The following is a 27,111-nucleotide window of genomic DNA, read 5'->3' as shown; positions in this document are numbered from 1 at the left end:
TACTCTAAAGTCAAGGGTGGGTAACTGCTTGAATGGAAGAGCAGAGAAGGGTGTTAAACTACAACTCTGCTCCCGGTTCCTGATCTGAACCCTGGGTTGTCATAGATTAAGTCCGTGATCAACTTGGTCATCTTCCCAGAAATGACGCCCGGTCCGTCCAACGTGGGTTCATTGGCGTCTCTCCTCATCAGATCAGGTTTTCCCCAGAAGGTCTTCCAGTTGTCTCGTAGCCCACATTATTCGCTGGGCACCACCTCGACAGCCAGCGGTTGAAAGACGACATTCGGCTATACAATTCGTCTGTCTGCAAATTTGGGAGAGGGCCAGAGAAAATTACGGTGTCCGACAACGTCTTGGCATAAGCACACACGATTCCACATTAATTTTAGTGAGTTCCGAGCGGCGGGCTCGGCGTCATTACCACCGGCGTGTATTACAATCTGACTGTATCTCCGCTTATCCTTAGCCAGCAGCTTCAAACAAGACTCCACGTCGCCCGCTCTGGCCCCCGGGAGGCACACGACTCTGGTCCGTGGCTTCGCTATTTTCACGTTCCTGACTATAGAGCTCCCGATAACCAGGGTGTGTTCCTCAGCGGGTGTGTCGCTGAGCAGGGAAAACTGGTTCGAAACGTGAAGTGGTTGGTGCACAGCGGGCTTCTGTGTAGACTTACGACTCCTGCGAACAGTTACCCAACCATCCGGCTGCACGGTTACCGTCGGGGCACAGCTAACAGCTGACTGTAGCTCCGCGCCGACTACGGGAGAGGGCGGGCTAACTAGCATAGCTGTCTGAGCTTCGATAGCGCGGAGCCGTGCATCTAACCCACTTAGACCTGCCTCCAACCTAGCAAATAGTGGGGTAACATGGTACTACAACCTCTCTAGTGGGGTAACATGGTACTACAACCTCTCTAGTGGGGTAACATGGTACTACAAGATCACTAGTGGGGTAACATGGTACTACAAGCTCACTAGTGGGGCAATATGGTACTACAGGCTCCTTAAGATATGATGATCACCAATCAAGGCTTTGAAGGTGAGGAGAAGAATTCTAAAAGTGATTATTGATGTTAATACAGGAGTCATGTGATCTATGTTCTTAGTTTTAGTGAGTACACAAGCTGCAGCATTCTGGATCAACTGGAGGGACCTAAGAGACTTATTAGAGCAGCCTGATAATAAGGAGTTGACTTAAGAGACTTATTAGAGAAAGCCCCAAACCATGAACCAGAACCCGGGAGCCCGAGAGGAGCCTCTACAGGAGGAGGAGGAGCGATGGAGGCTCTCCACTGAGGGAATGTTCCATCATTTTTATTATTGTTACTTTATGTCTCATTGTAATGAGTTGCAGGACGGATCCAACTTCTACATATATATCAGTAAATAAAGACATGTGGAAGTAGAGTGAAGAAGAAGTAGTCGACCAGCAGGAAGCGCTGACTCGCTGCTGACAAGCTGATCCACCACAGAAGAAGAAAAGCAGGAAGAAGAGATCCCCAACGTGAGCGCTAGAGCAGTCCTCCGAGAAACTAAACCAAAGAGGAGGAAGAGGAGGAAGAAGAGGAGGAAGAGTTCCCTCGTCAGAATGGAAGGTGAGTGAACGCGCTCGAAGAACATCTCAAGTTAACTAACCGTTTCCTCACTTCACTAATGCTACTTAATACCACTTAATACTAATAAAGAGTTATCATCACTATTTATAGGCTACTAATAAAGGCAGTTATCATCCATATTTATACTAATAAAGACAGTTGTCAGTGTATATACTAATAAAGACAGTTATCCTCAGTGTTTATGTTAATAAATTGCAGTTATCATTAGTGTATATATTCTGTAGGACTAATCTCAGGAGGACACCAGGACCTTAACGGCTGGGGGTCGTCTGAGGTCACAGGTCACTGTTGTTAAGTCTTGACCTGCGTGTAGCGAGATGGAAGATATCCAGTGATAAGCTCCGCCTCTGGCGCTCAAGAAGGATTCATATAATCGTGTAGTTCATCTATAATCTAGATCATATTTTGTGGTTTTCCAGGTGAATCTCAAACACTGACACTCAGTTTATAATCTGTAAATTCTAGAAAACATCAAAACTACCATAACATGTCCTCTATGCTGTAGTCTCACCAGGGGACGTCACAGGGACCAACAGGAAGTGCCCCGCTGTCACAGGAAGTAGCCGCAAAATCAAAGACAACGCTGCTGACTGGCACAACCTGATGGTGAAGTGGGAGAAACTCAATGAGGATGGATTCAAAGCAGCAGGAAGCATGGTGGACATGAGGGGGACACGGTGAGTCCACTTCCTCTACATGGTGGACAAGAGAGACACAGTGAGTCCACTTCCTCTACATGGTGGACATGAGGGGGACACGGTGAGTCTACTTCCTCTACATGGTGGACATGAGAGACACGGTGAGTCCACTTCCTCTACATGGTGGACATGAGAGACACGGTGAGTCCACTTCCTCTACATGGTGGACATGAGGGGGACACGGTGAGTCCACTTCCTCTACATGGTGGACATGAGGGGGACACATGTTAATACAAAAAAGATTTGGCACACAAGTGGTTAACACCTCCAGGTCGCACGTGACGTCATTCACCCAAAGCAGCGGAGTCAGACTGGCAGCAGGCGCACGTAACAGCAAGCTTCTGTCTGAGAGTGTTTCTATGTACAAATTTCGCTGCTTCACTCTTCTGGGCTAAGCCCAGCGCCGCCGCTCCCATAACGCCCCCCCCCCCCCCCGTCAACAACTCTTGCATTCTGTTGCGTTTTTGTTTAAGGTGTGGGGGATTGGGGGTGCGTGAACCCGGTCGGGATGTAGAAGGGGGTGCGTGGTCTAAAAAGTTTGGGAACCCCTGCTCTACATGGTGGACATGAGGGGGACAAGGAGGCCGGTTCACCAGCAGGAGGCATCAGACCAGCAGGTCCAATGGACCCTCTGAGACGTGAAGTCACAGAGACTCAGAAGAGAAAGCAGAGTTAGTAATGTGTGATGGAGAGATGAAGATTCACCCATAAGGAGAGAGCGAAGAGGAGAGAGGTGCTCAGTGTATCCTAAACGTCCATAAGGAGAGAGAGAAGAGGAGAGGTGCTCAGTGTATCCTAAACGTCCATAAGGAGAGAGAGAAGAGGAGAGGTGCTCAGTGTATCCTAAACGTCCATAAGGAGAGAGAGAAGAGGAGAGAGGTGCTCAGTGTACCCTAAACGTCCATAAGGAGAGAGAGAAGAGGAGAGGTGCTCAGTGTACCCTAAACGTCCATAAGGAGAGAGAGAAGAGGAGAGAGGTGCTCAGTGTATCCTAAACGTCCATAAGGAGAGAGAGAAGAGGAGAGAGGTGCTCAGTGTATCCTAAATGTCCATAAGGAGAGAGAGAAGAGGAGAGGTGCTCAGTGTACCCTAAACGTCCATAAGGAGAGAGAGAAAAGGAGAGAGGTGCTCAGTGTACCCTAAACGTCCATAAGGAGAGAGAGAAGAGGAGAGGTGCTCAGTGTATCCTAAATGTCCATAAGGAGAGAGAGAAAAGGAGAGAGGTGCTCAGTGTATCCTTAAACGTCCATAAGGAGAGAGAGAAGAGGAGAGGTGCTCAGTGTATCCTAAACGTCCATAAGGAGAGAGAGAAGAGGAGAGAGGTGCTCAGTGTACCCTAAACGTCCATAAGGAGAGAGAGAAGAGGAGAGGTGCTCAGTGTATCCTAAACATCCCCCAGCAGCCTATCGGCCTATAGCAGCATCTCTAGGGTCTGGACCAGGTGAACCTGATTCAGCCCTAACTATAAGACTATCAAGAGGAAAGTCTTCACTCTCCATGAGGCGACTGTGTCTGCCTCCAGGACTGAAGGTGGAGCTGGTTCCATAGAAGTATTCTGTCCTCCATTGCCGGTCTCCGTAGAAGAGGACTAGCTTCTTCTGGAGATACAAATGGACTTTTTAAATGAAAACAGGTTATTGGTATCCGGTCTAAAGACTAAGTGTTTATGAATAATATAATATATATAATATATTGTATTATATATAATATAATATAATATATGTAATATACTGCTGCTAATGAAACGTTACACACTGGAATGAGTTAAGTCAACTAGTTTATGAAGTTTGACTAGGTTACTTTGAATGACTTCACGGTTCCATCCCTCTTCAGTCCTCAGAGCGACCAGCTGCTGGTCCTGGATGAGTCTTCATCTCCGTCCTCACCTTCATCAGCTCTGCCGCAGCAGACAGGTGGCGCTGCAGAGCTGCAGGACGAATGCTGCAAGCTGCAGGACGTCGTGGACAAAATGGTGACGCTTCATTTCACTGGATAGAAGCTCTGTTGTGGTAACGTTGTTATGGTAAAGTTGTTACGGTAACGTTGTGTAGTCGTGTTATGGTAACGTTATTACGGTGACGTGTTACGGTAACGTTACGATAACCTCGTGTCTGTGTTACGGTAACGACGTATTTTCCTAGTAACGACTGCTTGTTATTGTGTTGACATTGGACAATGTGTGTTGTGCTCACTCAGTTGTGGTAACTTCCTGTTTGTTTTGTCCTCGTGTCTCCGTGTCTTCGTCTCCTTCCTGTCAGGTCTCTGTGGTGAAGAAGATGGAGCGTCTCACGGCGTCTCAGCAAGGCCTTCACGATCTGGAGGCGTTTCAGTTTGGACTTGAAGGAAGAAAGTGTCCTCTGTTTCACAGCTGGACCGCGAAGCACTTCAGTGAGTCTACCTGCTGATGTCTCCTTCATGTCTGATGTCTCCTTCGTGTTTCAGAGGTTGTCTGATGTCTCCTTCATGTCTGATGTCTCCTTCATTTTCCAGAGGTTGTCTGATGTCTCCTTCATGTCTGATGTCTCCTTCGTGTTTCAGAGGAGTCGTCTTGTTTCCTGTTGGAATCGTTCAGTCAGGAGCTGAAGTTGAAGCAAACCATCGTGCAGGAACTTGCCCACGCTGCGACCTCTGACCTCTGCATGGTGTACCTGTCCTGCTGGCTGCATCAGCCCTTCATCACCCCCCAGACCAGACTGACCCTGGAGGCTCTGCTTCTGGAGACGGGACACAACCCCCTTTGAAGCCATGAGTCCGGATTCATCTGGTTTATGGACCAGGAGGACTTCCTAAGACTCAGGACCAGCTCATGGACTAACCCAAAACCCCCTAACCCCCTAACCCTCACTGACATTAAATCATTTAAATTGTAACCGACTCTGTATCTTCTGTTCGTGGAGCAGCAGAACTGTGTTGTTCCTTCATGTCTGAAGGACTTGGGGCAGGAGGCTTAGGAGGGCGACCCACAGGGTCCTCTCCCAGCAACGCTTCAGTCCTCCTGGGGCCTCTGGATCAGAATCCTGAACCACTTCAGACTCCGAGCAGATATCGGAATATGTAGGTAGAGAAAGCCTTTTATACAAGTTTCAATCAGGGTTTAGGAAATCTTATTCTACAGACACATGCCTCCTGTATCTAACTGATTTTATTAGAAAGGAGATGGATGATGGGAAACTGTGTGGAATGGTCTTATTAGATCTCCAAAAGGCCTTTGACACAGTAAACCATGGTCTATTACTTGGTAAGATGAAGGCTCTGGGTCTGAACGATTTATCTGTCAGGTGGATTGCTTCATATCTGACAGGCAGGGACCAGAAAGTAGAGGTCAATGGCTCTATGTCGGATGCCAGACAAATTGACTGCGGGGTGCCGCAAGGAAGTGTTTTAGGACCATTATTATTTTTACTGTATATTAATGATATGAGTGATGCATGTTCCTGTAATCTGTTTTTATATGCAGATGATGCAACCTTGCTCATCTCGCATAAAGAGTTGAATACGCTCCAAAGAATGTTAGGAGAAGAGCTCTCCAAGATTAGTAACTGGCTGTCCGACAATAGACTATCACTTCACTTAGGGAAAACTGAGTCCATTTTGTTCGGATCGAAACCTAGATTACGTAAGGCTCCGAGACTCAAGGTGGATTTAGTCAGTGAGGTCATAGTAGCAAAAACAACAGTGAAGTACCTGGGCTGTTGGTTAGAGGACAGTCTTGGGGGGGAGGGAATGGCCATACAGGTGCTGGGAAAGTAAATGCCCGCACCAGGTTTTTGGCTAGAAAGGCCAATCTGCTTGACAGGGAAAGTCTTAAACTACTGGCTAACAGCCTGGTGCAGTGTCATTTTGATTATGCTAGTGTATCATGGTTTGGGGGGCTGTCAGTTTCATCCAAAAAAAAACTGCAGGTGTCACAAAACAAGTTGGTAAGAGTTGTGATGGGACTCGGCCCCTGTGATCATGTTGGGAGAAGCCACTTTAAGGAACTTAACTGGCTTCCAGTTGAGGCCAGAGTGGCTCAGCTTAGGCTCAACATGGTGCACAAAATAGTCAACAATAGGGCCCCCAAATATCTTAATAACTATTTTCCTAGTGTTCGGGAAGTGCACAGCTATGGAACACGATCTAGCTTAGCCAACCTGCATCCACCAAGGTGTAGATCAAAGATGGGGCAAAGCACATTTGCTCACATAGGAGCTCAAGAGTGGAATGAATTGCCTTTGGCCATTAAACAATGCCTGAACCCAATTAGTTTCAAGGGGAACGTTAGGAAATGGCTCCTAGAAAAAGTCCATGATTAAACTTGTATGTCAATGTAGTATTATGTGTATTACTGTATTGCTTTTTATGATGTAGGTTGGTAATGTGTGAATGTGTGTATTTTTTGTGCCAAGACCAAGGACCACAACGGAAATAAGTCTGTGACTTTTTGTGCTATCCTTGATATTTTTATGATGCGTGACCTTTTGTTTCATGTATTGTATTTATGTCCAATAAACTAAACTAAACTAAAACCCTCCAGATGGAAGAGCTTCTCTCCCATCTTGACGGCTCAGCCCAACCAGAGGGGCCGGAACATAGAGGCACTGGTAGCTCAGCTGGTACCTGTTCACACCGAAGACTGGCGGAGGACCGTGTCCTCAGAGGTACCGACTTCCATCCCAACCGCTTCACACTCTTCAGAACTCAGTACATGACTCCAGGAAGGCCGGGTCCGGTAGACAGTCAGACCTCCCCTTAGCAACCAGCGGTCATTCCACAGGAGAACTCCAACACATGTCCACTCACCCTGGAAAAGGTAGAGTCCATTCAGAACCGGTGCTCTGCACGGAGGGGAGCCCAAGTAGATTCAGTCGCCTCACCTTCAGAATCAGTGACATTCCACGTCAGATGACGGGGGTCGGCACGCCCGTCTCACAGACCTCCGTGCCTGGTTTCCCTTTTCCGGGGCCATCAAGGGTCCATGAATGGCTCTTGGTCCTGACCTCTCCCGAGACCACTTTGCCCTGGGAGATCCTACCAGGACTCACACACCCTCCACCACGTGGAAGTGGCAATTCTATACCCAAATCAAATTTATTTTTGATGCGATGGAATAATAAATAGTTTAAACCCCCAAACGTGAAACATGAATCTCCTGAGACGAGTTTCAATGACGAAGCAGCCGTGTGATTTCCTCCGTTCAGTGCGTTTAATGTCGATCCTCAAACAAGTACAAATGTCCAGTCACATTGGAAAAATGCATGTTTTATAAAAAGTAATAAAATAGTGCAACTTTTTTTCAAACTTTGTTTTTCATATCCTACATATAAACAGCCAACTAATCAGTATCTATTTGAAATGGACATGTTCAATGACTGAAACACGGGGGACTAGTTTACACATTTACAATCACTTCAGATTCCTTAAAAAAAAAAAAAACAGCAGGAGGTTCCTGGTCCTCCTGAAGGCGCCGTCGGAGAACACACGACAGAACATCTCGATTTAATAACGTGAATCTGTTGACCAGGATTTATTGATCAGGTTATCTGGAGGAATCTGACACTTTGATATCTTTGTTGTTTGATGGTCTGGAAGAAAGACTTCAGGTTGAAACTGGTTTCTAAAGCGTAAAGTTCAGCCTGATGAAGGAAGACCAGTTTGTCATCTGGTGTTGAACTGGAACATGTTCAAACCCCACACCAGCAGTCTGGTAGCGCCCCCTTCAGGCGGATGTGTTCATTACACCCACATTGATACACCTTATAAATACCACCTAAAACATCCAGTAACTCCTTCTCAGTGTGATGTGGTTCAGGTTAGATTCTGGTCAGGGATCACTGAGGAGCTTTGGCTTCGTCTGAAGCCTCGATGCCCAGCAGGGCCTGGACCGCCTCCAATGGGACCCCCTCTGGGGTCTCGATGTGCATGGTGGTCCCGTCTGGACTGTTGAGAATCATGATTCGGTCTCCACTGGGCTCTGCCAACTGGACCGTCAGGCCCTCGGTCTGGATGTAGATCTCTTGACCCTCCTGAAGTTCTTTGGACTGGCAGGGGTCCGCTGAGCTTGACTCGGATAGGGTGGAATCCCTTTGCTGGAGCTCAGAGGAAGCCACAGTCTGGACTGAGCTGGATTCAGGTTTCTTTGAGTCTGTGTTGGTTTCAGGACTTGAACCCAGAGCTTTCTCAAGCTCCTTTATTTGGGCTGTGATGTCACTGGAGCTCAAGACCTGGTTCGTCTGCAAGGACTTTACCTTGACATGCAGAGGCTCCAACCCCAGGTTCTCACCCGGGGTCACCTCCATGGGCATGGCAGGAGGCGGAGCCTGGGTGGAGGGCACCATAGCAGAGATGGAACCAGAGGAGCTGAGGGACCAGACAAACACATTCAGTTCAAACCAGCCATGTAAACCTGGTCCAGGTATGACAAGTGGGGGCAAGGCCACCTTACCTGGAGGAATGGTCAGCACTAGTGGTCTGCAGTTTGGATCCAGCTGGAATCACCACAGGAGAAACGGTGACCGAGGAGGGCTTCAGCGAGGAGGTCACAGGGGTCACTGTGGTCCCATCTTGGAAAGAAAAGTAGAAAAGTGAAAAGAAAGAATTAAAGTCCAGTTCAAATTGTAGATCCACAGATATATTAACAAACATTGATATAGTAGGGTGTGGTACTGATGCATTAGGGCAGGGTACTGGCGCAGTAGGTTGTGGTACTTGTAGGGTACTGACGCAGTAGAGCGGGGTACTTGTAGGGTACTGACGCAGTAGAGCGTGGGACTTGTAGGGTACTGACGCAGTAGGTTGTGGTACTTGTAGGGTACTGGCGCAGTAGGTTGTGGTACTTGTAGGGTACTGACGCAGTAGAGCGTGGGACTTGTAGGGTACTGACGCAGTAGAGCGGGGTACTTGTAGGGTACTGACGCAGTAGAGCGTGGGACTTGTAGGGTACTGACGCAGTAGAGCGGGGTACTGTTGTAGTAGGGTGTGGTACTTGTAGTGTAGTGATGCAGTAGGGCGTGGTACTGGTAGGGTACTGGCGCAGTAGGGTGGGGTACTGTTGTAGTAGGGTGTGGCACTTGTAGGCTACTGGCGCAGTAGTGCATGGTACTTGTAGGCTACTGGCACAGTAGGGCATGGTATTGACGCAGTAGGGTGGGGTACTGGCGCAGTAGGGCGGGGTACTTGTAGAGTACTGATGCAGTAGTGTGGGGTACTGGCGCAGTAGGTTACTGGCGCAGTAGTGTGTGGTACCTGATTTGTGAGTGTCGATGCCATTCTGGTGGATCGGGATGCTTTTCTCCATCTTGAATCTCTTGGAAGGCGGCAGCATCTTGGAATTCTGGAAAACAGTTTCTGACAATCAGACTGAACCTGGAAACTAGTTTCTGTCAAGAGTCCAACAGGAAACAGATCCAGGTCTCAGAAAACAGGCTTTGAATGAAGACAACCTGACCAGACCAACCTGGATCTCAAAATCCAACTGTTGGTGCGTTTACCTCCATGTATCGGACGTTCTTATTGGTCAGACTGGAGCTGGGAGACGCTCCAGGAACCACCTTCATCCTGTTCACCTCGTCTAGGATTCCCAGAGACTTGGCAACCTGAAACACACAGGACAGTACAGGACAGGACAGGACAGTATAGTACAGGACAGGACAGGACAGTACAGGAAAGGATAGTATTCTGCACTTGACGCCAAGTATCTTCTTACCTCAATATTCCTGACCTCCAGTGGTAGAGCTCCGCCCTGCGGGCTGATGATGTAATCCTGAGCCGCCTGTCTTACTTGTGCCTGCAGGGACTCAAACTCACGGTAAATGTCTGGAAACCAAGTCCGAGCAGGACCGCTGCCCTCCACCTGAAACCACCAAAGATAAGGTGTTCTTGTTAGTAATAGAACTATAATTCTATATATATATAAATACAGCGTATATGTAGAGCTGTGTTTGTACCTTTGCCAGAAGAAACTCCCACAAGCTCAACACTTTAGTCAAACGAGGAAGAACGATGTCCATCAGCTCCTCATCCTCACACTGCTCCACCAGCTGGAAACACATGGTGGTTATGGAACAGCACACCTGGAGGTCTTCATGACATCATGAACACCTCCACCTCCTCTCACCTCCTGCAGTTGTTCACGTCTCCGCTCCACCTGCTGCTCCGCGGTAACCAAACTGACAGCGAGCTTTGGAGGTCGACCACGACGGCCACGCTTACTGACAAGGCCCACCGTCACCTGAGAGTCAACCAATGAGAGGAACCATTCATTTGACTGTCCAGGTGACCTTCTGGACTGTCCAGGTGTTTGAATTATAAGTGTATGTTCAATGAACAAGGTTGATGGTAGACTCACTTTAGGAAGCGGTCCCAGTGACCGACCCCGCCCACAGCCCCGCCCCCTGCCTCGCCCCCGTCCCCGGGGCCTACCGGGGCCCCGGGGATGGAGGCCCCTGAGTCCTACAGCTGATGCTGGACCCCCCTCCACCTGCAGACAGATAGAAAATAATAGTTAGTAAATGAATCGTCAGACGTTAACTACGTATTTAAGAACTAGTCAGTTAACAATAATACAAGAGAATGAACCAGTCGATCAGAGAGTCTCTTACTCGGTTTAATGCCGTTTCAAAAGGTTTGTCCTCAGTCGTCGTCTTCTTCTCCTTCTCATCCTCCTTCTTTTTCTTCTCCTTCTCCTTCTCCTCCTCCGCCTCTTCCTCCTCACTGACACCTCCTGTTTTGGTCTTCTGTGATTGGCCATCATCTCTGAGGGGGTGTGGTGTGTTGTCGGGCAGATTCGTCTCTCCATGATCCGGGTTCAGTTTGTAGTGCCGGTTCAGGCCTCCGAGACCGATGTAGGCCTTGTCACAGGTCTGGCAGCGGTGGGACCGGGACTTGTGGCTGTAGGTCAGAGAGACGCCGGGGGCGGGGCCATCTTTCCTCTCGCCGTCCTCCTCCTCCACGCTCATGTCGGAGTAGTCGTCCGAGTCCGACTGGTGGCTGTCCGCCAGGTCTTCCATCTTTATGAACTTGTAGTCTTTGGCTTTGTACTTGGGCGGTCTGGAGACTCGACCAGATCTGGTCTGGACCTTCACGGTCCTCTTCTCGCTCTTCTTCGCCTTCTTCTCTTTCTCCCGGTCTCTGTCCTTGGCGGCTTGGGGCGGGACCACAGTGGCGGGGCGGGCAACAGCAGGTGTGGCGGTCTCTACTGGGACCACCGCGATGACGGCAGGTGGTTTACCTGGACTCTTACCGTTAGTCGGGGTCTTACTGAGCGGGGCGGCGGTCTGGACTCTGATAGGGGATGCTGCTGGTTTCTGGATGGAAACAGTGCATGCTGGGGATGTCTGGCCTGTGAGCTTGTGGACTACTGGCAGCAGAGATCCCACGATGGGGGCGGGGCTCTGCAGCAGCAGCTGGATGGGGGGGTCTCCCAGGTTCTGCTGCAGGAAGAACTGCTGACCCGGCTGACCCACCACAGGCTGGATGTGGATGATCTGAGCGCTGCTCTTGCTCCCATTGGCCGAGAGCGTCACATGACTCTTCTGCTGGAGGCTCGACACAGACTTCACTTCCTTTTTGGGGGGAAACTGGATCTGGATCCTGACGGGCTCCGACTGAAAAAACAGAAAACCAGATGAGTGGAACCTGTGACTCACAGCGATGAAGATGATGATGATGATGATGCCCATAGAGCCCAAAGCTGTGGGGAGATGGTTGTTCTTTAATCCATCTGTTAACATGTTAAATATCATTCATGTAATTATTATTATAAAATATAGGTCCTTTCCTCTCAGACCAGGCCCACACTGATCTGGATCTGGTTTCCTCTGCAGACCCCCTCAGGAGGGTCAATCATCTCCTGGCCTCAGGGGGATTCTTGAGGAGCAGGGGGCCCAGTGGACCTCCGTGCAGTCACAAACCCAACAGGGACTTGGGGAGTCCACTACAGTCCAGATGAACTGATCTGTAAACTTACCTTCTTCTGGACCAGCTGCACCTGTCCCCCGGTCTGCAGGGCCACCTGCTGGGCCACGCTCTTCAGCTGCTGGGACGCATTGTTCTGAGGGGTGGACATCAGGTTCTGCTGAGGGCCCTGGACCGGCTGCTTCAGACCATGAGGGGGGACCTGGACCTTCTGCTTCAGGGGCTGCTGGGGGAGCTGGACCTTCTGCTTCACCGTCTGCTGGGGGACCTGGACCTGGACCTGCTGGGGGACCTGGACCTGCTGGGGGACCTGGACCTGGACCTGCTGGGGGACCTGGACCTGCTGGGGGACCTGGACCTGGACCTGCTGGTGGGACTTGGTGACCTGGTTGATGACCTGCTGCAGCTGGCTCGGGTCCAGAGCCGTGTTCTGGATCGGGATGGTCTTGACCAGCTGGCTCTGCTGGAGCAGCTGGGCCGCCTCGGTGTCGGACACCTGGACGATCTGCTGCTTGGTGAGCTGCTCCAGCAGCGCCTGCTGCTCCTCGGGGCTCAGCCCGGAGCCCTCCACCAGGCTGCCGTCCGGCTGCACGAAGATGATGGTGGTGTTCACCAGGTCCGGCCCGAGGCTGCTGAAGTCCGTGCCCACCAGGAAGTTCTGTTCGTCCGGGCAGCTCTGCAACAAGTCCACCAGCTGAGCTCCGGGCTCAGCACCGGGTACTGGCTCTGGACTGGTCTCAGCACCGGGAGGTTGGACGTCAGAGCCCGGAGGCTGCGCGGCTGTTATTGTTCTGCTCAAACTGCTGTCATCCTCGTTGTCCGCCATTTTGGCTGCGAGGCTAACTGTTAGCTATCCGACTTGGTGACAGTTGGTGGATCAGATCCACCTGATCGTAGATCGATATCCCCGAATAAACCCCCGGTTATCAGTTCTGTGTGCGCTGCTAGAACCGGAGGACGCCGTGAACAGGAGCGCGGACACGAGCAGCAGCTAACGGCTAGCCGCGGGACGACTAGCCTACTTCAGCAGTCTGCAGCACGCGGGAGCGCGCACGTCCCGGACGGGATCGAGCACCGGACCGGACTCTGTGAGGTTTCATATAAACGTTTGAATATCCATTATTATATAAATAGGTACGTTATGTCCGAACTATACATATACATATATATATATACATATATGTATATATATATGTATATCTATATATGTATACTTATATGTAAATATATGTATATGTATATATATATATATGTATATGTATATATATGTACATATATGTATATGTATGTATATATATATATATATATATATATATATGTATTCGTATATGTATATATATATATATATATATATGAATGATTGTTTGATGATACAGCTTATTTACGGTTTATTGTTTCACAGGTTCTGACGGACAGGTTCAGATAGAGGACAATACTTACTCATAACTATGACATTAACACAATAAAAGAGAGATAATGAGTTGTAACTGGTTCTCTTCCTCTTCTCAATCAATCAGCCCAGTCCGACGAAGAGTCTGTATTCCAGGTTTTACAACCAGTTTCACCGAGTTTCCGCTTCCGGCCGTTCATTTTTTTATGAATTAAGAATGAAGAAAATGATCCTGAGAGGAAGAAAGCAAATACAATTTCGGAGACAGAAACTCTGGTTTAGTGGAAATAAAAACATTTTAAAACGAGAAAACGTATTAATAAAGGGTGCAGTAGCTGTCAGCAGGGGGCGCGTTTGGCCAGTATCCGCGTGCTGTCAGCAGGGGGCGCGCTTTGTTGACAGCAGCTCAGATCAACATGTAGGCTATCAGACAGACGACAGGGCGACGTCTCAGCTCCAGAACAGTATAATATTATGACATTATAACGTCATAGCAGCATAACACCCGGGACCTCAGCAGCAGCTCTCAGTAAGCCACGCTTGCTCTTCCTCCTCCTGTTCACGTGAGCCAGCTGCTTCCCAGATGCTAGCTATATAGCCGCTGGAACGGGCTAACATGGTCACCTGTTAACCCGTAACACCGGCTCTGTGTCTGAGGGGCGAGCTCATGATGCATGTTTGTTGGACGTATTGTTGTTGTTGTTGTTGTTGGGGTGTTTGCAGCCTGCTGCGCTAACGGTAAGAACCAACCCCAAGTTGATGGACCCAGACTGGGACGCGGAGGCGGAAGGACGCCGCTGTGCTGGGCTCTCCTCCTATATGTGCAGCTATGACGTCAGATGAAGCGCAAGGGCAAGAGTAAACCGAGTTCATGGCGTCACACCAAACATATTTTGACCATCTCTGCCTTAACTCCAAAAGTCAGCTCCAAAACATTACGTCAGACCTTCAAGGGGTCCCGCCCACTCTGTGAGATGTGACCTGTCACAAGAAGTGCATGACATCACTAAGGGTTCTCACATATGTCACCTCATATGTTGACGTTGTGTTTCACTGACTTCCAGGACAAGCTGAGTCCTGTTGGCAGCAACATGGCGTCTAGCCCGCCTTCCGTCCTGAGAGAGTACTGCCCCCTCTACTACCTGCTGAGTGCCATCCCAGCCAAGGTACTGAACCCCTGCAGACCAGAGGGCTGGGCCGTAATATGACGATGACGAAGGCCATGACCCCTCTCTCCTTGCAGGTGCAACGGGGGTTCCGGTCCGTCCTGGTCTACCTGACGGCCCTGGACAGCAGCAGCGACTTCCTGGCGGTGGGCAGCAGCATCGGCATGCTCTACTTGTACAGCCGTCGCCTCGCTCACATGAACAAGTACAGCCTGGAGGTCAACACGCTTCTTCTTCTTCTTCTTCTTCTAAACATCTTGTGACGTAGGGGGTAATACTGTTTTAAATTTTAAATGGTAAATAAACGGTACTTGTCTAGATCTTTTCTAGTCTTCAGACAACTCAAAGTGCATTTCTATTTCATCCTTCCTGACCGCCAGAGGCGGAGCTTAGCACTGGATATCTTCCGTTCACACGCAGGTCAAGTCTTAGTAACAACAACCTGGCTGGATGCTCCACTGCCACCACCGTCTTTCAGTGAGTGTCCCGCTCAGGCTAACTGGATTCCACGCTAATTCTGACAGCTACAAGACGAGTAAAGAGGGTCCTCACTTCCCTCTCACGAGAAAGAATGTTTCTGACCTGTCTTCACAGGACCCGTTTCCACAGTAGCAGAGTGTGCTTAGGCTTACTGGTAGGACACCAGTCATCACAGCTACCAGTGTTGAGAGTGCTCGCTCCGTCTCACTCCTTCTTGCCTGCCTCTCTCTGGCAGTCAGCAGAGCGCCCGTCGCTCAGACTGACTTATAGCCCACATTAGTGGGAGTCCCTCCAGAGAGGCGGCTGTGTCCGGCTTTCGGACCTGTATAGCTCCTCTCCATCCTGAAGACCTCATGACCTCTCAGGGTGGGGTGCAGTGGGCGGAACAGGACTTTCCAAGCACAGTTCTATTCTCAATGCTCATTGTTGTGGAGCGACAGGCCGTGCAGCTCGCGCTCAGACAGGGGATGCCATCTCTGACCAGTGTACAGGCGATGTATCCACCAGGAGAACCAGGAGAACCCCTCTCTCGTCACAAGCCCCATCGGGGGAGTAGCTTCTCTAGAGGTGGATCTCACTGCCCCCCCTGGTCCTCCTCAGGGAGAGTACCGGTCCTCTTGGTCAAGATGCCCTGGCTCGCACATGGCCAGAGGGTCTTCTTTATGCTCCCCCAAGAAATCAGTGGAGCAACGTCTGCTATACAACCAGAAACCAGTGGAGCAACGTCTGCTATACAACCAGAAACCAGTGGAGCAACGTCTGCTATACAACCAGAAACCAGTGGAGCAACGTCTGCTATACAACCAGAAACCAGTGGAGCAACGTCTGCTATACAACCAGAAACCAGTGGAGCAACGTCTGCTATACAACCAGAAACCAGTGTACAACAGTCAGTTGGTCAGTGGTGCGTTCAAGTGATCCTCATAAAGTCTGTGTGTTTCTGTGTGTAACAGGGGAAGAGTGACGCAATCACGGCTGTGAAGTTGCTCAGCTGCTTTGACGATCTGGTTGCCGTGGGAACAGCATCAGGTCGAAGCACCTGTCTGTCTTCCAGTTGGTGAAGCACCTGTCTGTCTCTGTAGAGTGGTGAAGCACCTGTCTGTCTCTCTGTAGAGTGGTGAAGCACCTGTCTGTCTCTGTAGAGTGGTGAAGCACCTGTCTGTCTCTCTGTAGAGTGGTGAAGCACCTGTCTGTCTCTCTGTGGAGTGGTGAAGCACCTGTCTGTCTCTCTGTGGAGTGGTGAAGCACCTGTCTGTCTCTGTAGAGTGGTGAAGCACCTGTCTGTCTCTCTGTAGAGTGGTGAAGCACCTGTCTGTCTCTGTAGAGTGGTGAAGCACCTGTCTGTCTCTGTAGAGTGCTGAAGCACCTGTCTGTCTCTCTGTAGAGTGCTGAAGCACCTGTCTGTCTCTCTGTAGAGTGCTGAAGCACCTGTCTGTCTCTCTGTAGAGTGGTAAAGCACCTGTCTGTCTCTCTGTAGAGTGGTGAAGCACCTGTCTGTCTCTCTGTGGAGTGGTGAAGCACCTGTCTGTCTCTCTGTGGAGTGGTGAAGCACCTGTCTGTCTCTCTGTAGAGTGCTGAAGCACCTGTCTGTCTCTCTGTGGAGTGCTGAAGCACCTGTCTGTCTCTCTGTGGAGTGGTGAAGCACCTGTCTGTCTCTCTGTAGAGTAGTGAAGCACCTGTCTGTCTCTCTGTGGAGTGGTGAAGCACCTGTCTGTCTCTCTGCAGCTGAGGCGGTTCGACGTGGTGGGCCTCCACAGGGGTTCCATCTCGTCTCTGTGCTGGAGCCCCAACGGCATGAAGCTGTTCTCTGGAGACGATAAGGGCCGAGTGGTGCTCTCCTCTCTGGACCTCCAGCAGGTCACAGTTCAACTTTTTTATTTTGTTTATGAGACCTTTCATAATAAACCTTTGATTCAGCAGCTGGAACAAAACACATCTATACAAAGACATGTCTGTCATATCTGTGATGTTTAGTTCATTGTCATACAGATGAGATCATGAATGGAAAATGACTAATCCATTCAACAATTGGTGCTGGTGTGTGTGTGTGTGTGTGCAGGGCGTGTGTAAGCCGGTGCTGCTGCTGGAGGAGGCCTCGGCCGTGGTCCAGATGCAGTACAGCCACCAGGTGCTGCTAGTCTCCACTCGGCACCGGTCTCTGCTCTACTGCACACAGAACCAGGAAGTCCAGCAGCTGGGCACCAAGCCCCGCAGGAGGTAGACCTCCCTCTGCAGCACACGAACTACAGACAACACGTCCACGACTCGCTTAGCTTTGATATCCTGCAACTCCAAGAGGCTCCGCTGGAGAGGGACCTGACTGTCTGTCTTGCAGCAGCGGCCGGTTCGGTGCCTGCTTCCTGCCGGCGCTCTGTAAGCAGAGCGACCTTCAGGTGTTCGCTGCTCGCCCTGGACTCCGACTCTGGAGGTCTGACATCAGAGGACAGGTGGAGGACACGCGGCAGCTCAAACCACTCTTCAACAGCCAGGTACCAGAGAAGAGGATGTGCTTCTTGTCTACTACTGCTACTACTACTACTATTGCAACTGCTGCTACTGCTCCTCCTCCTACTATTGCTACTACTGCTCCTACTACTTCTACTACTGCTGCTACAGCCACTACTGCTACTACTACTGCTACAGCTACTACTATTAATGTTACTACTGTTAGTGATGTGTTTACTCTGCCAAATATAGTTACATTAGTACATTAGTTACAGTGTTTCCCCTAGGTTTACATCTTCAGGGGGGCGGATGTGTCTGTGCGCATCACGGCAGAGCTCCGATGCCGGCGCGCGCATCGCTCTACCGCGCAAGCCGAGAAGTGTTGACGGGGGGGGGGGGAGGTGACTTCAATAGTAGGTAGACGAAAATTACAGGGTGGCGGGCGGAGATTTCTGGGTGGCGGGCCGCCACCCTGTTATAATGGTAGGGGAAACACTGAGTTAAATTACTGGTAATAACCACTCAACAACGTCTACCTGTCTGTCTGACTCAGATTCCTCAGTGTGAGTTGTTTCCTCGACCCGGTCCAATGGGAGCGTACTGTCCAGAAGACAGACAGCTGGGTCTGCTCAGCTGCTTCCTCAGAGATGGTTGGATCCTCAGCTGGAACGAGTACAGCCTGTATGTCCTGGACTGTCTGAACGAGGTATTAATACTGAGAGCCGTGTGTTCACGAGTGCAGCCTCTACGTCCAGTTGAGTATAACGTAGTAGTACTACTCGTAGATACATGTTGATGAGGAGTGTGTGTATATATACATATCAGGTGGTTGTCGGGGCGCTGGAGAGCAGTGGAGACATCGTGTCAGTATCGTGTTGTGACAACGAGATCTTCATCCTGAAAGGAGACCGAGATGTCATTCGTCTCTCCACCGGCCCCGAGGGACTCTCCTCCAGCTGTGAGTACCACGCTACTACAAGTACTAGTAACAGTACCACGACTACTACAAGTATTAGCATCAGTACCACGACTCCTGCAAGTACTAGTATCAGTACCACGACTACTACAAGTACTAGTAACAGTACCACGACTACTACAAGTACTAGTATCAGTACCACGACTACTACAAGTATTTACTACAAGTACTAGTATCAGTACCACGACTACTACAAGTACTAGTAACAGTACCACAACTAAAACAAGTACTAGAATCAGTACCACAGCTCCTACAAGTACTACTATCAGTACCAGGACTCCTGCAATTACTAGTAATAGTACCACTCCTGTCTGTCTCTCCTCTTCAGTGCTGGAGCTGTCTGTCCATCAGCCATCACATTTGGCCACGCCCACCATCCTCCCACCAACTGGATCAGTGGAAACAGCTCAGCCAATCAGAACCATGGCTATCATCGTGGAGGTTGGGGGGAGGGAGCCGCCAGGCGGAGGACGGGAGGGGCCCAGCGCTGAGGGAGAGAAGGAGGAAGTGGAGGAGGCGGAGGAGCAGCTGGAGGTGACTGGCAGCTGTGTCCCACGCTGTGGAGGACACGTGTGGACAGGTCCACTCACCTCCTGCTGTTTGTCCAGGTGATGGAGACGCCCTTCTTCACTAGCAGCTCTCGCAGCCGCAGCAGCTCCGTCACGTCCTACGACAGTCTCCATGGAAACAGCCCGCTGACCACTTCCTGTGAACTGAGCTGCAGGCGCTACAGCGCCCCCTTCGGCCAGGAGGGGCTGCAGCAGGAGCTGGTGGTGAAGGCCATCCGGGTGAAGAAGAAGAGGAGACGCCAAGGCAAGCACAAAGACAAGCAGATAGTGTAGTGATAGTGTCTCTGAGTCTCTGTGTCCCATTGTCCCTGAGTCTTAGTGTCTCTGTCTCAGTGTCCCTGAGTCTCAGTGTCTCAGTGTCTCAGTGTCTCAGTGTCCCAGAGTCCCAGAGTCCCAGTGTCCCTGAGTCTCTGTGTCCCTGAGTCTCTGTGTCTCTGTCCCTCAGACGGCAGCAGTGGGAGACACCTCTCAGAGAGCAGCTGCTCAGAGTCCATGTTCCAGGACGTCAGCTGTAGTGATGGAGGAACTCCTCTGAGTGACAGAGCCTCCCTCTCTGGTCTGGACCTTCAGAAGCAGGACTCTCCGGAGCAAATCCAGAACGCAGAGGCTGAAGCTTTAGACGGAAGTGTAAAGGATGGAGAAGAGGAGGCGGAGTCTGGGTTGGTGACAGCGTCAGTGGCTCTCATGCTGTGTCCTGCTCTCCTGAGCTTTAGGTCTCATCCTTGTGTTCTGGTCCAGGTCCTCCCCCCCTCCCGGCTCTCTGCTCCTCCATGGGATGGGGGCCTCTGATCCTGGTGCAGAGGCCGAGGTGGTCCAACTGACCCCAGATGTGGATCTTCTGCTGGAGTGCAGCTTCTCCTACATGCACAACACTGAGGAGGGGCAGGAGCAGCAGCCAGTGGAGGAGCAGGAGGACGAGTTTGTGAGCCCTCTGATTGGACCAGAGGAAGAAGAGGAGGAGGTGCTGTACATATCTGTCACTACCTGATGACATCATCTCTGAGGACAGTTTACAGCACTCAAACAATAAACTACAAACTGGTCCACTAATAGTGTATTTCCTCTTTCTATGTCCAGGATGAGGACCAGGTCCCCCCTGCTGGTCTGGCAGACCAGATGTTCTACTCCACTAAGTCCAGTCTGGACAGAAAACCCAGTCTGTCCAGTGATGAAGATGGAGACATCTACTGTCCCTCTCTGGGCCCTTCTGGCAGCCGAGGGGACATCCATCAGATGGAGACCACCGACCGACAGGTGGACCAGGACCCTCAGGAAAGAGACACACTCAAACCTGACCAGGTTAGACCAGAGGAGACACACCAGACCAGTTAGACCAGAGGAGACACTCCAGACCAGGTTAGACCAGAGGAGACAGACCAGGTGAGTCTGTAAGCAGGTATTAATATTATGTGTCTTTGCAGTTGGCAGAAAGCTGGATGGGTTACTCAGGACCAGGATGTGGAATCCTGAGCCTGCAGGTGACGGACAGGTGGGTCGTCAGTGGACTCTCAGGTGTGTTTCAGGTGTGTGTGGAAGCTACCTGTTTTGTGTCTTAAAGGTGATCTGTGCGTTTCAGGCATGTGTGGTGTCTGGACTTTAAAGGAGGACTATTCTGCAGCGGTCTACTTGAGACTGGGCTCAACTGGCAGCGCTTTGAAGACAACGTCCACCAGGTGGCGTTGTCACCCTCAGGTGAGCTGCAGGCATCACATCTGACAAATGTCACACTATCGGCGTTTCTCAATATGCGTACTTGTGCGTACTTTCCTCTACTTGTGGACTCGTGAACATGTTCGAGTACATGTTCACATTCAAAGTTCGCTTCTCGCAAAGCACGGTAAAAATGCCCGGATGTGACTTGATCCTCCCACTTTCCGGAGGATGCATCAGGAGACTTGTGCGTACTCTGGCCAGCAGATATCCCAGAATGCATTTCACCAGCAACCGGAAACAATAGCGGAGGAGAAAATAAACAATTGACAGATGACTTTTTATAAATACTACTGTTGTTGAGTCACGGAATGTCATTTTAGGATGTTTTGTTTATTTGACTGTAAAAAATAATTTACAGTGAATAATTAGAGTAAACCCAGGAGCAAGAACAGCTGATGTGGTGACGTCATCAAGTCAGCTGCTGTTCCAATCGCAGAAAGACCGTCCTCCCGTCCTCCGTAGTCTGGACTCCCAAGACCAGACTCCCAAGTCCAGACTCCAAAAGAACACAAGTCTGTACTCGTGTACTTTGAATTGAGAAACGCTGTATGTTTCACTTAATACAAAGAAGCTGTAGCATTAGCAGCATGCTAACTGTTGCTCTGTCAGGGTTACAGGTGTGTGTGTGTGTGTAGCATTAGCAGTATGCTAACTGTTGCTGGCTCCATCAGGTAACCTGCTGTGGAAGGTGGAGCAGAGGAGCATGACGGCGTCTGCTTGTGCGAAGGTTTCGGTCAAAGGGAAGCGTCACTGGTACAAAGCTGTGGAGCAAACGGCCTTCGTGGCCCTGAGTGAAGACTCGGCCTGGATCATCAGGACCAACGGAGACCTCTACCTGCAGACAGGTGACTGGCTACCTGTGGACCGGTCTGTCCCACTGAATCAGCAACGATTTAGACTTTAAAGTCCTGCACCATGGAGCAGGGTGTGGGGTAGGATGTATACGCTCTTCTTACCTGGTAGCTGAACACCTGACCGTGATGTTCAAAGGTCCAAAACATCGAGCAAGTTGGGTCTAAACCATAAAGACATGACTGTGTGCTGTTGCCGTAGTAACCGTGGTCTCCTGTCCTTCAGGTCTGAGCGTGGACCGGCCCTGTGCCCGCTCCGTGAAGGTGGACTCTCCCTGTGTGTTCACCCAGGTGTGTGTCAGCGCAGGTGTGGTCTGGGCCCTGAGCGAACACAAAGCTTTATTCTACAGAGAAGGACTGAACAGCTACTGCAGTGAAGGAGAAGGCTGGAAGTACGACACCGTCAGGTACTACTTCTACTGTAATACTACTGTACTACTGCAGTGAAGGAGAAGGCTGGAAGTACGACACCGTCAGGTACTACTTCTACTGTCAGCACACAGATCCCCTGCTGTTCTGACGATGTTCCTGTGTGTGTGTTACAGTGAGGCCCAGGGTCTGGAGCTGATGTGTGTCGCTCTGGCAGAAGGCGGTACTGCGTGGGCGCTCGATGCCGGCGGAAGCCTCTGGTTTAGGACCGGCATCTGTTCCTCCAGACCGCAGGGCGACGACGACCACTGGTGGCAGGTACTGGGGGGGAAGGTTTGGGTTTGATGTCGTTCTCCTTCACAGCTGAACAGTCGGTCCCGGTCCGTCTCCTCAGATCAGTATCTCGGACTACGTGGTCTTCGACCAGGGCAGTCTGTTCCAGACGCTGCTGCACGCCACCCAGAGCGTTGCCACGGCGACCCGGGCGCCGGTGGAGCGCGTGGTGGCCTTCTTGTCGCAGCACTCGCAATGCCAGCCGAGCCTGGTCAGCGCCAACAACAGTGGAGTTTGGGTCGCCTCGGGACGCAACCAGCTGCACCTGGCCCGGGGCAGTCTCGTGGGTCAGTAGTCCAGAACGGTCCCAGCACGTCCAGAACAACTCCAGGAAGACGTTTGAGTCCAGCTGCTTTCTGTTTGGTTCTGTCAGGAACTTTCTGGCAGAACGTCGTTCCAAGAGGAACCGTGTCGGCCACCAAGTGGAGCGCCATCACATCGTCAGCTGTGCCTCACAGAGAAGGTCCTCACCCAGACCTGCAGCTAGACCCAGACCTGCAGCTAGACCCAGACCTGCAGCTAGACCCAGACCTGCAGCTAGACTCAGACCTGCAGCTAGACTCAGACCTGCAGCTAGACTCAGACCTGCAGCTAGACTCAGACCTGCAGCTAGACCCAGACCTGCAGCTAGACTCAGACCTGCAGCTAGACTCAGACCTGCAGCTAGACCCAGACCTGCAGCTAGACTCAGACCTGCAGCTAGACTCAGACCTGCAGCTAGACCCAGACCTGCAGCTAGACCCAGACCTGCAGCTAGACTCAGACCTGCAGCTAGACCCAGACCTGCAGCTAGACTCAGACCTGCAGCTAGACTCAGACCTGCAGCTAGACCCAGACCTGCAGCTAGACTCAGACCTGCAGCTAGACCCAGACCTGCAGCTAGACCCAGACCTGCAGCTAGACTCAGACCTGCAGCTAGACTCAGACCTGCAGCTAGACTCAGACCTGCAGCTAGACTCAGACCTGCAGCTAGACCCAGACCTGCAGCTAGACCCAGACCTGCAGCTAGACCCAGACCTGCAGCTAGACCCAGACCTGCAGCTAGACCCAGACCTGCAGCTAGACCCAGACCTGCAGCTAGACTCAGACCTGCAGCTAGACACAGACCTGCAGCTAGACCCAGACCTGCAGCTAGACCCAGACCTGCAGCTAGACTCAGACCTGCAGCAAGACCCAGACCTGCAGCTAGACTCAGACCTGCAGCTAGACTCAGACCTGCAGCTAGACTCAGACCTGCAGCTAGACCCAGACCTGTATTTCCTATGTGACATTACACACGTGACAGTAAAGCTGATCCTTAACCCGTGTGTGTGTCTCAGGTACATTCCTGTGGCTGGCTCAGAGCAGGAAGGACCTGTTCTGTGTTTGGGACCAGGATGGAGAGCTCCGCCCCTCGTCTATTATTCTACCACTTGAGGTAAAACCAGAACATCGGTCTCAGAGTCTGGTTCGAGTCCTCCTTCATCCTGATGATCTCCTGCTGGTTCTACCTGTGCTCAGATGGAGCTTACTCACCTGTCTGCCTGTCGTGATGCTCTGTGGGGTTTGGACACTCATGGCCGAGTCAGTATCCGTACTCTGTCTCCGTCCTGTCCTTTCGGACTCCACTGGACCCCTCTGGACCTCAACCAGCTCGGTACGTACCTGAAAGGTACTTCAAAGCCCAGTGTGTGGTTCTGTCTTGTGGATGAAAGAGTGTCTCTAAACGTTGTGGGCTCAAGACTCTGAGGATGAAGAGTCTTCGGGGGTTGAGTATTAGCTGCTCTGTGGATGTGTGTTCTATTCGTAGATACTTTAGGCCTCGGGCTCGTTCACACCTTGACCCCGACCTCTGTCTTTCGGACCCGTTCTGGACCCAGCACCTGGCCACAGGGCCTCTGGACCGCCTCGGGCCTCGGTGCTGTTCTGTTCCTCCACTCGGCAGGTGACCTTGTGAAGGTCGGGAACACCGGAACATTCCTTCCAGACAAATGTCCTTTTAATATGTGGCCCTCTGTATGTTTGGGGGGGTCCCGTGCTCACTGCTCAGGTTACAGTACGACACACACACACACTCAGCTGTGCTTCTCCATCACAGTGACAGGTGGAGGTTGTGTAACAGGCGGTCAGATCAACATTGGGAGTTTATGTAACGGATCTGTTTTTAGTCCCCATGACGTCTCCCACAGCTCGTCCTCGTCTCCCACAGCTCGTCCACAAAGAGCTGACATCAACACTTTGTTCTGGCTCCTCGGCTCACAATCATGATTCATGATTCAATCTTTTCTGAATTGAAGTGTGGTTTAAAGTGTGAGTCCCTTCAGGGAGTCTGTGAGTCCCTTCAGTCTGTGAGTCCCTTCTGTGAGTCCCTTCAGTCTGTGAGTCCCTTCAAGGAGTCTGTGAGTCCCTTCAGTCTGTGAGCCGACGGGTTTATCTGAGTTCAGTTTATTTACAGCAAAAGAAGTCTAGGTCGAGAGGATGCAGCATCTGGGACGCCTCCACAGGTCAAAGGTCAGATGACCTGAACTCTGGCGGTCGAGTTGCTGTTCAGTGCTACATGTGACCCACAGTCCGGTTCTCTGGCCCTGAGGACGCTATGAGGAGGTCTCAGGTCCTGGAGAGTCCCCGGTGGTCACGGTGTCGTGGGTTGACCTTCGGGTTCAAGGGGGGAGGGAGGGGGGGGGGGGGTTGGATCCCAGCATGTGGAGGTTCCTTGGCTCTGTAAAGCCGTCGTGGATGAGGTGGGAGGACGAAGCTCCTTGAAAGGGTCTACACGCCCAGGGAGAAGACCCAATGGCTTCTGAGCTGGTTCTTCAGGCTCCCAGGAGGTTCTAGGGCTTCTTAGGACAGTCCACATTGAGAAGGTCATGGGATGTCTTGATGGTATCACTGTGTGTTCAGGTCAGGTTTCCCGTGTCTTCCAGGAAGTGTTCGTTTGGTCAGCGTGAGCTGCGGCAGCCAGAACGTCTGGGCGGTGGACTCTCGAGGAACCGTCTACTTCAGGGTGGGAACGCAGCCCCTCAACCCCAGCATGATGCTGCCAGCCTGGATCAACATAGAGCCCCCTGTACAGGTACCACACACACTGGGTCCACATGGAGCCCCCTGTACAGGTACCACACACACTGGGTCCACATGGAGCCCCCTGTACAGGTACCACACACACTGGGTCCACATGGAGCCCCCTGTACAGGTACCACACACACTGGGTCCACATACCACACACACTGGGTCCACATGGAGCCGGTAACGGTGACATCATGTCTCCTCAGCCAATCGGAGTGCAGCTGGTCCGGGTACAGACAAGTCCCAATGACCGGCTCCTGTGGGCGCTGGACAACAGAGGCAGTGTTCTGGTCCGGACCGGACTGAGTGAGGAGATGCCTGTGGGGACGGCCTGGGAGCTGGTACCAGGTACGTGTACGAGTACACACTCTGGACTACATGTGTTTACTAACACACACTCTGGACGACATGTGTGTCCTAATACTCCTCTGTGTACTCCATGTGTGTCCTACTGGTCTGTGGACCAGGTCTAACCGTCAGCCAGCTGGTCCTCAGCTCCAGGACTGTGTGGGCCCGCTGTGCTAACGGAGATCTGGCTCGCCGCTATGGGGTCAGTGACCGGAACCCAGCTGGGGACTACTGGAAGAAGATCCCCGGACAGGCCACCGGGCTGACTGGTGAGGGTCTACTGGTTAACTGGTTCTCTTGGTTAACTGGTTCTACTGGTTAACTGGTTATACTAGTAAGGCTGGGTTTATACTAGTTTGAGACTAAATGTGTTCCTTTGCCTGTTTCTCACTCTTCAGTGACCCCAGAGGACGAGTTGTGGGCGGTGACTCTGATTGGTGGATTATCCCGTCGCCTGACAAAGCTCCTCCCACAAACTCCCTGCAGACCCGCCCCCTCGGGTTCCTCACTCAGCGGGGACGACGTGGATGACGAATGGGAGCTCATCTGATCCGTGATGTCACTACTTCCTGTGACATTTGGCTTCATAAGATTACTGACACACAAAGGGAACCCGGGTGGCTGCTGGGTAATGCCTGAAGTGAGGCTGAAGTTTATTGTAGTTCTAACAGGGAGCACTTTAATAAGAAGGGACGGTCCACCGGAACTGGATCGGTCCACTTTAGTCTGCTTGTTGTTTAACTCGTGACCCCCGGTTCAGTCCCTCATTTAAACTGGTCTCAGCTTTTTTTGATTAACTGTAGCGGACTCTAATGGACCCTGGTGGACTATAGCGAACTCTAATGGACCCTGGTGGAGAATGATGGACTCTAATGGACCCTGGTGGAGAATGATGGACTCTAATGGACCCTGGTGGACTATAGGGGGCTTTAATTTACCCTGGTGGACTGTGTTGTACTCTAATGGACCCTGGTGGACCATTAAACTGCATTAAGGTTTAGGTCTTAGGTCTGAACTGGATCTGTATTTAATGTGTGCACATCATGATGTCATTATCATGATGATGTCATCAGCATGATGTAGTTATCATGATGTCATTATGATGATAATGATGTCATGAATCATTAACTTAATAAACATGTTGAAACACAGTTACAGTCTTTTGATGTTCAGGTTATTGATGATCAGGTTATTGTCTGGATTCTTCAACAAAGTGTTG

General features: G+C 51.1%; 3 protein-coding genes across 3 annotated transcripts; 2 read left to right on the top strand and 1 right to left on the bottom strand.

Moving 5' to 3' along the window:
• Window positions 1-1,489: 1,489 nt before the first annotated feature.
• On the top strand, window positions 1,490-5,183 carry cinp (cyclin dependent kinase 2 interacting protein). The gene is made up of 5 exons (XM_056426291.1): window positions 1,490-1,594; window positions 2,121-2,292; window positions 4,147-4,285; window positions 4,572-4,701; window positions 4,852-5,183. Exons 1-5 carry the CDS (start codon window positions 1,588-1,590, stop codon window positions 5,052-5,054), a joined length of 651 nt encoding a protein of 216 aa, XP_056282266.1. The 5' UTR covers window positions 1,490-1,587; the 3' UTR covers window positions 5,055-5,183.
• A 2,291-nt stretch (window positions 5,184-7,474) lies between these two features.
• znf839 (zinc finger protein 839) lies at window positions 7,475-13,270 on the bottom strand. Its single transcript, XM_056426197.1, has 10 exons — window positions 12,260-13,270; window positions 10,893-11,897; window positions 10,640-10,771; window positions 10,409-10,522; window positions 10,239-10,331; window positions 9,998-10,144; window positions 9,783-9,887; window positions 9,538-9,625; window positions 8,738-8,855; window positions 7,475-8,652 (listed from the first exon to the last, which is right to left on the bottom strand). The coding sequence occupies exons 1-10, from the start codon at window positions 13,031-13,033 to the stop codon at window positions 8,124-8,126; spliced, it is 3,105 nt and encodes a 1,034-aa protein (XP_056282172.1). The 5' UTR covers window positions 13,034-13,270; the 3' UTR covers window positions 7,475-8,123.
• A 407-nt stretch (window positions 13,271-13,677) lies between these two features.
• Window positions 13,678-27,043, top strand: tecpr2 (tectonin beta-propeller repeat containing 2). The gene is made up of 27 exons (XM_056426845.1): window positions 13,678-14,126; window positions 14,662-14,763; window positions 14,841-14,981; window positions 16,197-16,284; window positions 16,940-17,100; window positions 17,303-17,460; window positions 17,579-17,732; window positions 18,242-18,394; window positions 18,514-18,646; window positions 18,993-19,198; window positions 19,273-19,477; window positions 19,679-19,892; window positions 19,972-20,194; window positions 20,311-20,532; window positions 20,655-20,722; window positions 20,810-20,925; window positions 21,618-21,791; window positions 22,024-22,204; window positions 22,343-22,484; window positions 22,561-22,786; window positions 22,873-22,962; window positions 23,819-23,916; window positions 24,000-24,135; window positions 25,403-25,551; window positions 25,751-25,892; window positions 26,012-26,161; window positions 26,291-27,043. Exons 2-27 carry the CDS (start codon window positions 14,689-14,691, stop codon window positions 26,440-26,442), a joined length of 3,957 nt encoding a protein of 1,318 aa, XP_056282820.1. The 5' UTR covers window positions 13,678-14,126; window positions 14,662-14,688; the 3' UTR covers window positions 26,443-27,043.
• Window positions 27,044-27,111: the final 68 nt, after the last annotated feature.

The sequence above is a fragment of the Pseudoliparis swirei genome, chromosome 11, assembly GCF_029220125.1.
Source record: "Pseudoliparis swirei isolate HS2019 ecotype Mariana Trench chromosome 11, NWPU_hadal_v1, whole genome shotgun sequence".
NCBI lineage: Eukaryota > Metazoa > Chordata > Actinopteri > Perciformes > Liparidae > Pseudoliparis > Pseudoliparis swirei.
This window is presented reverse-complemented; position numbering and strand designations above follow the sequence as displayed.

Excerpts from the sequence above, each read along its gene's own strand:
- tecpr2 (XM_056426845.1), top strand. The coding sequence starts at position 14,689 with ATGGCGTCTAGCCCGCCTTCCGTCCTGAGAGAGTACTGCCCCCTCTAC. Across the intron at positions 25,552-25,750 it reads ACATAGAGCCCCCTGTACAG|CCAATCGGAGTGCAGCTGGT; the intron begins GTACCACACACA and ends ATGTCTCCTCAG. Across the intron at positions 26,162-26,290 it reads ACAGGCCACCGGGCTGACTG|TGACCCCAGAGGACGAGTTG; the intron begins GTGAGGGTCTAC and ends CTCACTCTTCAG.
- cinp (XM_056426291.1), top strand. Across the intron at positions 2,293-4,146 it reads GTGGACATGAGGGGGACACG|TCCTCAGAGCGACCAGCTGC; the intron begins GTGAGTCCACTT and ends ATCCCTCTTCAG. Across the intron at positions 4,286-4,571 it reads AGGACGTCGTGGACAAAATG|GTCTCTGTGGTGAAGAAGAT; the intron begins GTGACGCTTCAT and ends CCTTCCTGTCAG.
- znf839 (XM_056426197.1), bottom strand. The coding sequence starts at position 13,033 with ATGGCGGACAACGAGGATGACAGCAGTTTGAGCAGAACAATAACAGCC. Across the intron at positions 10,332-10,408 it reads GACGTGAACAACTGCAGGAG|CTGGTGGAGCAGTGTGAGGA; the intron begins GTGAGAGGAGGT and ends ATGTGTTTCCAG. Across the intron at positions 8,653-8,737 it reads AGTGCTGACCATTCCTCCAG|CTCCTCTGGTTCCATCTCTG; the intron begins GTAAGGTGGCCT and ends CTGGTCCCTCAG.